This window comes from Chroicocephalus ridibundus, chromosome 2 (assembly GCF_963924245.1).
Source record: "Chroicocephalus ridibundus chromosome 2, bChrRid1.1, whole genome shotgun sequence".
Lineage (NCBI taxonomy): Eukaryota > Metazoa > Chordata > Aves > Charadriiformes > Laridae > Chroicocephalus > Chroicocephalus ridibundus.
The window spans coordinates 16,627,300-16,640,745 of record NC_086285.1 but is presented as its reverse complement, the minus strand read 5'-3'; the positions used below and the strand labels follow the sequence as shown (position 1 = coordinate 16,640,745).

Sequence of the window (13,446 nt, the reverse complement as noted above, 5' to 3'; positions counted from 1 at the left end):
AAAAAAGAAAAAAGTGTTCTGCATTTTATTCTACCGAGTCATATGTTCCCTATCGTTTTGTCACACTGCTGTGAAACAAGTGATACTTTCTTTAGAATTCCACAAAATAACAGCACATTTATTCCATAGGCAAGCACTGCAATATTAAAGAACCGCCTAGATAGTAACTAGGTAAAGACACACCAAATGCAATTGTTTATATTCGGTTATGTGCAAGAACAAGGTATGATCAAATATTCTCAAACGCATTTTTGTTTATTACAAAAAAAATTGAGTTTGTTCTATGTCTGGAGGTTCCCAACTTAAAACCAACAGAAGCACTGCCAGCCAAGAACAAGCAAGTCCCTGGTATCTCCAGCCAATTTAGACAAAACACCCTCTCTTCTTCCTCGGGCAGCTTTTCTTTTAAGCCTTTACTGCACCATCCATAGACATTCTGCTGTCACCCCTGACGAGGGTGGGATTTTGCACTACTTCAAAAGAAAAGACAGGTGAGACAACAGGCACCATATTGCACACTAGAAATTACACTTTTCCAGAAGAAAAACCGAAAACCTAATTCCATATTACAACTGTTATTCCTTAAGCACTGCAGCTTGAGCTTCATTTGAGCTAGTAAGCAGTTCTGCGAGGATTACAGGCACGGGTTTATGAATACGAGTTGATGCCTTGGATGTTCCACTTTATCATTTGCTGCACAAAATTAATATAAATAGAGGTGGAAAATCAGAAGACTGTTTTGGCACTTGCAGAATTTTAACAGGGCTCTAGATCTTTGTTTCAACTCTGAAAGCACAATACGAAACTGCATGTACCGAGTAGATCTGTAGCTTACTCAGCTGAGCATTCAGACACCAGAATTGGAACTAGCCAACTTGTCTCCCAGGCTATGATTTTTCCACAATTGCCTCACATAGATTATACTTTTTTTTTTTAAGGAAAAAAAAAAAAAAAAAAAGAGGTCGATCTGATTTGCAGCAGGGAAGTTCAGAGGAGCACAGGGGCTGTAGGCTGTGTTAGTGGGACACAGCGCCTTCTGGTTCTAGGGCACCTAATTCCAGAATTACTCATTTGGACCAAAAGAGATATCTGCCCGCTAGCTGACTTACACAGTAGTTACATATTAAAAATACTGAGAGAGCACTGATCACAAACACCACCACTCTAAAGTGAAACTATCCAGACCTGTTGCCACTGGGTAGGAAAAAAAAAAAGCCAGGAAAAGTGTTCCTTAAAGGTTCCGGGACAGACAACATTGAGAGTTACTAATGTAACTCAGGAAGCATTTCAAGCCAGTTACAAAGTTCTAGCAGCAGTTACTGGAATTACCAAAAAAAAAAAATTGTTTTAGTGTTTTACAAAATTCCTTGAATTATGAAGCTTTTAGTTCCTTGCCATTTAAAGTTATTCTTCACCTCGTTATAGTGGGCATATTTCAGCATTTAACATCGTTGGAATAACAAATGCTGATTTTAAGGAGTTAAGAGATTAAAAAGATAGTACTTAAAATATAATTCAAAGTATTACATTACACATAACACCATGAATCTGCAAACATGCTCAGTTTCATTAAGAACAACTCTGGTTTACAGCATGCTTCCTTCTTACTGTCAATTTATTTATTCCTTGGGCAAATGAATGAAACAAAAAATAGCATGAAATTTCTTATAATAGAAGCAAATTAATTCTGGGCTCCACAAAACAAGTAATAGCCATTTATTTTAGACGTTTAATGGTTGACCAACAAAGCAGTCTAACATTAATGATTTGCCACCAGTCTTTCAACTAAGTGACAAAGTCAAGAGTGCCAAGATCTCCAGAAGAGGTGCTCTCACATCTTCTACATAAACCAAAAAAACCTTGCTTTCTCTATTAACAAAAAGTTACAGCAATCCCACAGAAATTGCAGAGGTAAGACAGAAAGGTCTCTTTGCAAGATCTTTACTGCTCAGAATTAATCAAAGCAAAACAGCCATCCTAGTGATAATCCCCTTTAGTGCTTCACAGTTTATGCAATAGTCAATTACTAAAGAGGATGAAAGACAGAACAATCTTTGCAAATAGGTCACTGTCTATATTTATAATGATTAAAACCAGACTGCTGCTAAAAGTAACTTTTAATAAGCATAAAAAGTAACATTAAGACAGTGCATGTATTTTACTCTAAAATATATTCTATGTCTCCTACGATAGAAAATGAGGTAACACTCATCAGAAACAAAGTGATTTCACATAGGTTATGCATTAGCATTGCTGAAAGTAGGTTTTAATTTCTGTCTGTAACAATTTTATTCCAAAGTATCATCCTTATAAAGATAACACCGACTCATTCTTGATCTCTGAACTTACCCAACTCTTCCCCTGTCTGCACGCCTTCTCTCTCAAAACTCATTAGTAGATTTTACCTGCAAGCACTGCCCAAAGCTCCTTTTCAAGACCACTTTTAATGTCTTCCACTTTCATTTCAACTTTTCTTTCCTGTTTAGGCATGCCTAAACATGTAAACTTTTTTTCTTCGAAACAATTACCTGGGGCTCTCACTGCATACTGCTGGCACCTCCCTTCTGCTTCTTTCAAGTATCATCTGTGTTCTGCTACAGAATTCTTTCAAAATTTTCCTTTTCCCCCCATCCCTGGCCTCTCTGAGGAATATCTTCTGCCCTTCCTGTGGGATCAGGACATCACACCTGACACCATTTTCCTAAAATTTTATTGAATTTCATTGATTCTCATGGTTTCAAGCACCTCCATGTCAGCGATTCTTATGCCCAGCTGTGCACTCCTGAACCATTTCATTCAATTCCAATTCTACTTGCAGTTACCACCTCCTCCAGAGATTTAAATCTGGTTAAGTTGGAGCTTGTTTCCTCTCAAATTCTTCTTCCTCAAATTACCTCCAGCCTTCCTACAGCTCAAGTCCATAAACTAACATCTGATTCTTACAATGCCTTATGCACCAGAGTTGCACACAATAGTTGGAATTTCTTTCCATAAAATGTCAAGAACATTCATTACCCAGTCCGCATCTTTCTCTTGACCAGATCATTTGCTTACGTCCTCATTAGCAAATTCTTCTGCCCACTGTCACCTCTCCATCCTCCACTTCATATAATATTTCAGCTCCTAAAAAATCCTTCCTTTACGCAGTACTTCGGAGACTCTGGATCTTCCAGTATTTCCACAGCCAGCAAGCCTATGAGCTGGAGACTGTACAGCTGCAGAACCTGCACTTCATTACTGGAAAGGAGGAGGATAATCTTCAAAGAATAATGTAACCACCTCTTAGAAGAATCTCATAATAGAAGCATTCCTCTGCATCTCATACATTTGTATTCAGGATACCGAAAACACACTGAAGGTTGGGCTAGGGCCGAATACTATGACCTCAATCCCCCCCAAAAAAATCACCTACACAAAAGTATTAGGATCCTTCTTGCTTCTAATATTACAAATTGAGGAGAAAACACCTGTAGCTTAGAGTTTATTATAATGCAGACTGCATAAAAACTGAACTCCACAGTAGGCAGGGGAGGGAGAACCACAGTCATTCTTGTGAACTGAAATCCTGTTTGTGCGTGAAAGCTGGGAACTTGATGTTCTCACTACAGACTAAGAGCAATAAAAACAGCTTTCTGAGCCATTAATTTCTGCACAGCTGATTTCTACCGAACAATGCTCATTATTGAAAGAATTCTAAAAAAAACGCGGGGCTGTTCCAGTGAGAAGGCTGGCACTCTGAACATCTAGACTGAGCTAACGGTGACATCAGTGCTGCTACTGCTTTAATCCCCATGGCTACTAAATGTCAAATATTTTCATTGTATTTAAAGAGCCTGTGTTTGCCCACAAGAAGATTAAGTTACTTCACAGTTTTAAAATAAGACAACTGCAAGGCACAGTGAGCACACGCACTCTTGTCGCCCAAGACTGCAATAATGGTAAGTTCTTCAGTAACACCAGTCAGAAACTGCCATCCTTTTTCCACAGTCGAAATGTAGCATTTTGAGGATTTGTAGTTTTTAAAGCAGTGTGAAAACTCCCATCTTCCAACCTTCTACAACCCAGCAAAGCCTACAAATACATGCATAGCTGCCCCACTCAAATCCAAACTTATAAATAGGTTGTAGAGTTGAGTCAAGTGTATTTAGGGACACAGTAGGGAAAAAGGTGAAAAGTGTCACTGCATCGACAGTAACAAAGTCCAGTGGAAACTGAGCATCAGGCCATGTTTTTCTTACTGTTTGACAAGAGACACCCATGTAACATTAATTTCATCCACTTTAGACAAGGAGTGCATCAAACTGTAGTCAGCGCAGTAGAAGGAACTGTCTTAACATACAATATAAACTTCAGTGTGGTAAACTATTTAAAGTAGGATATACTTTCTAAACATTCCTTAGCATTTTCATAATTTTTTTGGCAATAATTATTATGGGAGTAGGTGGGCTGCTACACATGCTTCTAAAATAAGTATCAAATAATTATTTTATCATGACTCATATCAAGTTCAGGGAGCTAGGACACTACTGTAATGAAAGTGCAAGAAAACCAATCAATCTTCACATTGTATAAGCAAGAAATTACTTAAAAAAAATATTAAATTCAGTAATCCCATTTATTCCTTATTATTTCGGGGGGGGGGGGGGGGGGGAAGGTGTGTGTTAAAATAGAATTGTCATAAAAGATACAAATATTGGAGGCATGAAGTCCCATAACTAGAGAAACTCTGAATTTCAAGAACGAGGCCAAGAATAGAGTACGATGTTGAAAAACTACTGATTCTGAGTATTTCAATTAATACATATATGAGCTCATACAGTTCAAGACTACATAAACCACGCAATCAATCTTGTGTCTTTAAGATCTTTCCACACTCACTCATTAACTAAGCAGCTTTGTCTTAATTGTGTCTTATTAGCAAAGTACTGATTCACAGCTCTCCTTGATAAGATTTTTATTTCTAAAGTTAGCATCTACTTCTATCTGAATACTACACTTGAGTGAGTTCCTTCGGTACTCTGAATACATGCTGGCAAGTGGGATTTACTATAATGATCACTTTGTACCCAAGCAACAGTTTCACATTACAACCTAAAAAAGTTCAAGACTAGGGAGCTTTTAACCTTAGAATTTTAAAACAGTTTAACATGTCCCTGCAGAAAGATGGGGGTGTGAGGTGGGGGAATTATCTATATACACACATACATAAGTGTGTGCATGTACACATACATCATTGGTTCAAGAACAAACCTGGAATTACAAAAGATTAATTAACTCGGCTACCCGTACCAGAAGTGACCCAATTACCTAAGTCAGAGTGCTAATCTTTTGCTGGGAGTGGGGGAGGCCATATTAAAAGGAAAAAAAAAAAATTAAAAAGTGAGAGAAACCACTTTACTAAGGAAAAAAGGCCATCAACGCTCAGTTTTAGCCTGAAGTGGGAGTATATCATTCCTGAGATTCTTCCATACTAATTAACAAACTCACATGTTTTGAGTTTTAATCCAGAGTAAAGTTGTGAGAAGCAGAATTGGCAAGGCTGACTCATTACAACGAAAGTCTACAAATAAAATAATCAAACCAGAAATTAAACTCCACACAAATCTTTAGCGTCCCATTTTTAAACTATTAAACCCACTAATACATCAATTTACAGCTCTTACGCTATCTATACGCACATTTAGGAAAAGCTGACAGTAACTAAGTAACTAGCACTATTATTTCAACAAGCCAAGAAGTGAGGAGTTACTGCAGTAGGCTCCCTTCCTCTAGAAGAAAATATAAACTGAATTCAGTGTCATCTCAAAAGAATCTTAATAAAGAAAGAACAAAAGCATTGCTGTAACATTCAATCACAGGATAACGTAAATGGAATTAATCCCCAAAGCATAGTATTTCTGCAAGGAACAGAGCTATACAGATCAACTGTTTGGACTTCAATAACCAGTTCATGCTGAGACAAAACATTTTTACTTAAACAATCTGAATTTATCAGGAATAAAACTCAAAACACTACAAAGCAATTATGGCAATAAGGAAACGAAAGAAAAAAAAAACAAACCCCACGCTCAAATCTATAAGGACCATTTTTTACTTTACCTGCACTTGTTCTGTGGAGCTACTACTGAGTTCATCTCCAGACTCTGAATCTTGGTGAATTTTTTCTGAGCCTTCTCCTGCTGAATCACATGATTGTTCATGCAAAAAGCTCGTCTTCTCTATTTCCAAGAACTCTGGACATGGGAAATGACCCATGGAGACGGTTCGATACTGATTGGAAACCTTGGGAGATTGCAACTCATTGTTAAGTTTTCCGTTGTTTTGGGTAAGGTCCAGGCTCAAACCAAGAGTTTGACCAGGGCTATTGTTCGGTCCCAGATTTTGATTGGCATCTCGAACTAAGCAAGACACTTGAATTGGAGAAGATTTTCCAAAACTAGAAAGCTCTGGTGACTTATTCACATTTTCAGTTGATCTCTGTAATCCATGTGTCAACTTTAAAGTGTTATTTGGCAGCACGCTTGCTTGCTTAACAGGTGGCATCAGTGCTTTTCGTGGTATTTCCTTCACATACTGTGCTGGCACATAAAAGGGTTTGGAATTTTCATCTCTTTTGACTTGCCACCAATCATCATTAGTCTTTTTCACTAAGATGTATTTCTCCCCTTGCTTAATCACAATTTTCTTGTCCTTGGCCTCATACTCGTAGTCGTACTCCACTTCAATGTACAATTGTCCTGGAAGGATCTTCCCACCTTTATCAGCCATTTCTATTTGAAAAGATTTCACCTTTTCAGGCAAAAGGTAAGCCACATTCTGTTTCAGAAGTGTTATTTTCCTGTTAATAATCTGTAAGAGCTGCAAGAAAAAAAAAAATCTGTATGTAATATAGTAATTGTCCAAGAGCACTTCAGAGGAAAATAATTTCAAAAATAACCCTGCCTGTTCAATTATGTCAATCTCAGACTAATAAATTGATGGAAAAATGCAAGATGTTCAGATACATTTCTCAGTCAGAAAGTCAGTAGAACAACTTAGTCACCAATTTAACTCTCCTATTCACACAAGCCTCCTGCTATCAAGTTGCTCATTAAGCCTGTCGTTTCTTTACTAAATAATGTTGATCACCAGGGGCTTGGTGGGGGGAACTAGTCAGAGTCAATCTCTTGCTTACACATAGGCTTAATTGCTTCATGTGTTACTACGCTGGTTTTAACTGAAGTATTGAGAAGGAAAAGATTATTATTTGCTTATTTTGATTCCTGTTTCAGTTCAATAGTTCCTTCAGAGTGCTCAAAAATCCTTATGAAAGCCCTTAAATCTTCTTCCGATGCTACACTCCTGTCACCAGGTTCAGCGCGGGCTGGCAATCCTTAACCCCTGTGCAGTACGCACTCTGCACAGCCTGCTGATCTTCACCTTGCTGAAGAAGGAGATGACTAGGGAGCTCCACAACCCACACGGGCTGAGGCTGCGGGTCATGTTGCCTCTGGATCTAGCTGTTGTCTGTAAAACAGGTAGTATAATCTTTTTTTTTCTTGTTATTTCTTTAAATTGCTAGTATAACTGCAACATAGAATTTCATCTATAACCATGGTAGTATTAAATAAAAGTATTTAATGTTTCCAAGGTACTTTGGTTTCAGTGGTTTAAATTCTGCATATTTACTTTGCTGTTAAGAGAGCTTTTTGTGGTATTTACTGATCTAATGAGTTTAAGGGCTAAAACAGAAAACACAAACAAAAACCCCAACAATAATGAAACAGGATATGAACCAAAACTGGATAATAAATGACAGGATAACACATGACAATTTTGAAAGGGACTCTTAGCACCTTATAATCCAGACAACCACCACTGTATCCGCACCCATGAACTACAAGTTCTCTCTATTTAACCATGTAGCATCAATGTCACAATTCATGAGTGGATAGTCTTGCCATTTTACACTGAACACAACATAGTGAACTATCATGAAATGATTTCTTAATCTTGAAAATCAAAGCATGTAAGTAAAGGGGAAGATCTCTATCATTCAAATAGAATGTAGGAGAATTCAAGTAAAACGCTGTCACATTTAGTCTTACAAAGATTGACAAGTAAATCTTTGTTAAAAATGCGTGCTTCATGAATGAGAAACATTTTGTAGAAACTTGCAGCTCAGCAAGTTAAGAATTTGTGATGAGATTTGCATCATTTACCCTGACACAGAGTGGAACTAATGCAATTCCATGCAGGCACACACATGCAGCATGAACTTGGTTACCCTAAACAGGACTAAGGACAGAAAAAACAGAAGAAAATTCTTTCACCATCTCTCCTAGTTGGTCTAAGCATTGAAAAAAAAAAAAAAAAAAGAAAAAAGAAAAACAAAACACACTTTTGCCCCATAAGTTTGTAGAAAAAGAAGCAGCAAAAAAGCTCAAGTATGATGCCAAGACAGAAGTGCTCATCTTTAAATTGTGTCTTTCTCTCTCCCGCAATCCATCTTATTTTACTTCCAGGAAGCATTTCCTACAGTTAACTTGAAAGCTACCATCATTTACAAGACTCCAAATGGAATCACAAGGTCAGGCTTACAATTTTATTGAGGACTTGGCAGAAGGAATGTTGGTACCACATTCAACAAAGCCTGACAGTAGGAACACAAAGCAGTAGAAAAGAATGCTAGGATTCTGGTGTTTACTCTCTCTACCATAAAATGGTACATTGAAATTCACAGCATTGTAGTCTATTTACAGCCTCTGTACAAAACAACTTGCTTACCTGCTGTATTGCATAAATAGGTATTTTTAAGCACAGCTCTGCAGTTGTTTAGCAACTGTAGCAGAAGGTAAACATGAACAAATTGCAGACATTCCCATTCTCTTCCTAGTTTTGGAAGCTCTGCCACACAAATGTTATTTTTTCCTTGTTACTAAACCTGATTCCTCCCAACAGTTTTTCAAAGCTGCTCCCAACCCCTTCCGTGGCCTCAAGGTCATACACCAGAAAAACGCAAGTCTTTCCAAGCTACAGGCTACCTCTAAGGTCTGCTACCTTGGGAGTTGAAATGTAGGATGAGGACCCATTCACACTGTTTTTCTTTCTCCCATACAGAAACCAAAAAGAGAACATAAGCCTATGGTTTCCCACAGGGCTACCAAGTGTTTAAAAGCTTGGATTTTTCATTTCTCTTTTGCCAATTCCTTGTAACTATTTAATGAGATTGCATGCTTAACATTTTTTCCAAGACAGATATGCTCAATAACTTGTATTTCATGCTTAAAAAGCAGAATTTTCAGAAATACAAGTTAAATAAAATGCAGTAGCTACAAAAATAGCTCTATTCACTTTTGAAGTCAGTTTTGCAGCCTCATCCCCTTCCAAAAAAAGGAAAAAACAAAAATAAGCAGCACAATTTTTTTGTTCTTTCATCCAAGCTGCAAAATTATCAAGTCAATAGCAAACATTTGGTAATGTTGAACACACGATCAAAGAGAGACTGGCTTTGTTCTGTGTTTGGTCAGAACACTAAAACAGTTTTAGAAACAGATCACATCATCACGATCAAGCAAGGTTCTAGTTCTCCACCTCAACAGAGAGAAACAAGAGATACCTATGGTATAGGTCGGAAATCTTTCTCAGTAAGTTTAACAAATATCAACATCAATCCTGTAGGTCTGCAAACAACTACCATGGCCTTGATTTCACAGATCCAAATGCATTAAGTTTTATTTTGTTAGCATTTTTTTTTTAACACAGATATTGTGCCACAGAAGGTAGACTGCCTGTACCCTATGCGCAGCCCAGGTGACAGCTAATTGTAATGGCCTTTCAAGGGTCCATGTATCTGCCTCATAGAACTCAGGTTAAAGAGCCATGGAAGCCTTGGCCAAACCTCTGCTCTAAGGGGCTTAGAATAATTCAGGTGTGAATGCACAGTATCGACATTTGGGACTACTGACTTCATTGTGCTACTAGTCAACAACTGAAGCGATATGGCAGGTCAGACCTTGTAATCTCACTGTATTTTATTTTTTTTTCCTTTAACATTAATGCTAGGTGGCAACCCACTTTGGTAAAGAAGGCTGAAGAACCCTAATTAGAGGATGATAAGCATGAAAAATTATTTACTTCCACAGAAGACACCTGCAAGCTTTAATACCCTAAATAAAGCCTCAATGCCTCATTAGAAGATTAATACAGTGACTGGCCCCACTGACAACAAAGACCTAAGAAAACTTATTCATGAATACCAAGAAACAGACTCGGGCCACACTTTTCTTCTGGTAAAGTGAAATCCGAATGCTACAGGGTAACTAACTTAAGGTGGGACACATCCCCGCGTGGAAATACATTCCACCCTTTCACAGAGCCTTCCTGCAGCCCCGAAGAGAGAGGACATTTGTGACCGCACACACGGCCCTGAGGCAGCGACCCCCGCACCCCGCCGCGCTGGAGGGATCGTCCTCTCGGTACCCATCCTTTCGGGCTCCGACTTCCGATGGGAACCGTTCCCACCTCTGACTCAGCCAAGGCTGAGTAAGGCTGGCAACCCTCCGTGTTTGCAGAGGTTAGCTCCTCCCTTCCCTCTCCCCGCCCCGGCTCTCCGCTCCCCGCCGCGCCCCTGCCCCGGGCGGCACGGCCCGCTCCGCTCCTCCTCTCCCCGGGGGGGCACGGCCCGCTCCGGTGCCCCCGCTCCTGCCCCGGGGGGGCACGGCCCGCTCCGGTGCCCCCCGCGTCCCTCCACAGCCCCTCCACACGGCGGCGGGGGATGCAAACGCAGCATCAGGGAGTTTGCATGCACACACCTGCCTCTGGCTGGATTTCATGTGCATCCACAGAAATCGGGACCTTTTCAGACCCAAGTAACTGCAGTGACAGCTTCAGCCACCCTCAGACAGGCTGGGTTTAGAGAGCTTTAGGTATGTCTTTCCTAGGGCAACTTCAGCCCTACAGCAACGCAGCCACCTCCTTACGGCACCCAATCTTAACTGCTCACTACGCTGATCCTGAGGCACATGCAAACAGTTTTAAAAGAAGCATGGTCCCAATACACAGAGGCATGTCTATCTGGTATAATCATATACGATGTGTATATAATATGATCATATATATTAGGTATGATCACCCCTAACTTCAGCATTATCCTAGAACTAAAGGCCAAAAAAAGAATGAAAATCAGAAGGTACACTGTAGGTGTTTCATACCTCTCTTTTGAAATTATCAAGCACAGAATATTTCCTTCTCATCTTCTAGAATCAGGCAACTGAAATGCAAGATATACTAAAAAGACTTTACTATTTATTTTCCTCTTGTAAAAAAACCTTACCATGGTTATGGAATTGTTACTTACTTTATAATACAAAGAGATGATAAGTTATTAAAAATGCCACCAAGGATATTAACCAATCGCCTTAAAAAATCTTTGTGTGACCTTGTTCACAGTGTCCTACAAAGCAGCAGCAGTTGACTTGTGTAATCTTTTTCCATTTTCAGCACTGAACTTCACCCGCTACTGAAATGAACCCTTCTGCAGTGCCGATACAGAAATAAACTCAATTACTGAAGCTAAATTGGGATAAATTCTTACCAGTTCATGACAGATGAGATACCCTGGCTATAGCTCACTAGATTCTATGATTCTGCTTCTCCGAGGGCAGTTTCCTCAGGGGTTAAAGCCATACTGCGCGACCACTGCTCGTGAGACAGGTCCCACACAACAACCTTGTCAGAATTCAGCCCTATTCATACCTTTCTTCCCAAGGGGCACAACTCACTCCTCAGCTGGTATTTTCATGCAGACAACCAGCCCTCCTCACCGGTGCCTGAAAAAACCACCACCATCTGCAAAGTGAGCATCTAGAGCATGCAGAAGTTGTATAAAAATAGAGGCAAAGATGCAAATGCAAACAACAAATATAGACAAAACACAGACAACTTCTAAGCTTTATGAAAACAAGCTTAATCCTTTGCTGTTTCCTCAGAGATTACTAGCATAGGTTAGAAATCGAGCACTGCTCCCAAGTGAGCTAGCTTCCCAGAGCTCACACTTCCTTAAAAATTAAACGCATAATAAGTAACCATTTAATAATTACCCATGACTCAGAGTACTGGATAAGCGATGCCTTTTAAACAACTGTCAGGACAACTTTTCAAGCCACGCTGCAGCACCCCGCGCCTCAACGCGCCCCCAGCCCATCACCAGCCCACTCGCCCCTCGTTGCGGGCTTTTGTTAAGTTGTTCTGACTCCAACAGCAGGCTACAAATAAAAAACCGCCACAAACCCGTACCGACGCACCCCGGCCAACCCGCCCGGAGCTGCCGCGCTCAAGTTAACGCAAGGGCGGCAAAACACCCCACACCCCACCCAACCCCCGGCCCCGGATCGGGGGAGCCCGGGAACGGCCGCCACGCCGCCGCCGCTGCCCGCCGCCTCCCTTTGTCTGCCGCTGGCCGCGGCCCCGGCAGGTGAGCGGCGCTGGCACACGGCAGGTCGGGCGGCCCTGCCCGCCCTCCGCGCCGCCCCCGCGGGCCCACCGGCAGAGCCCAGGTGCGGGGCTGCCTCCTCCCCCACCGCCGCCAACCCGCCGCTCCCAGCAGCGCCTGAGGAGCGAAGCCGCCGCCAACGGGGGCACGGCGGGGCGGCGCCGCCCAGACCCCCCGCCGCCCGCCGGGCACGGGAGGCGCTTCGCGGCGGCGCCCCGCGCGAGGGAAGGAGGGCGGGCGGCGCCGTGAGCCGGCCCCGGCCCAGACGTGCCCTCCGCCCGCCGTAGGGCCACCCTGCCCTGCCCGATTGTCCCGGCGGCGCCGCGCTCCTCCCCGCCCTCCCTCTTCTCCTTGCCCCCCGCCAGCCCCTCACCTGCCTCGGCGGCGCGGCCGGGCCCGAGCCCCGCTCCAGTGACGGCGGCGGCGGCTGCTGCTGCTCCCCCTCACAGCTCCCCGCCCCACCGGCCACGGCCCCTGCGCCCGCCCGCCCCGCGCCGAGTGTCAGCTCCGGGGCACGGCGGCGTCACCGCTCCCCCGTCACGTGCCGGGGGCGGGGCGCGCGGGGCGGGGCCAGGCGGAGGTGGGGAGGGGGGTGTGGTGTGGCCGGGGGGTGCTGTGCGCCCCGGTTCCCGCCGCGCCGCTCCGGTCCCATCTGGTTCGATCTGGTTCTGTCCGGTCAGCGCGGCGGCGGCGACCCTCGGGTCCGGCGCTGAGGAGCGCTGGGGCGGCCCCCGAAGGCACGTTGCTCCTAATTTGAGGCTGGTGAGCGCACAGGTCGGTCCAGGCGCTCCGCCGTCCGTCTCCGCCATGGTCGCGGTGCGACGGCCGGAGATCAGCTTGTGGTTCGGCTGGCGATGGGGAACACCCAGGCCTCTCTGTCCGTGATGGAAAGAACCGAGGGAAAACAAAAACTACACCCCTGCCTCGCTGCAACCAGGGGTCTGTCCGAGTGTTTTCATAGCTGATAACAGACG

At 42.8% G+C, this 13,446-nt stretch overlaps 1 protein-coding gene across 11 annotated transcripts in view; it reads right to left on the bottom strand.

Moving 5' to 3' along the window:
- ARHGAP12 (Rho GTPase activating protein 12) overlaps positions 1-13,002 on the bottom strand; it is an 85,343-nt gene extending 72,341 nt beyond the window's left edge. For 8 of the 11 annotated variants that reach the window (XR_010069794.1, XR_010069795.1, XM_063324503.1 and 5 more), the window contains exons 1-2: positions 12,846-13,002; positions 6,100-6,858 (exon numbers count right to left, since the gene is read on the bottom strand). Coding sequence is in view for 9 of the 11 variants with exons in the window: in XM_063324503.1 (XP_063180573.1) it covers positions 6,100-6,768 (669 nt within the window). In the remaining 2 variants the exon portion in view is untranslated. Of the gene's footprint in view, positions 1-6,099; positions 6,859-11,575; positions 11,695-11,736; positions 12,233-12,845 lie in introns of those variants that run through there. The other 3 variants (XM_063324504.1, XM_063324505.1, XM_063324507.1) reach the window with 3 other exon arrangements.
- Between the last annotated feature and the right edge of the window lie 444 nt (positions 13,003-13,446).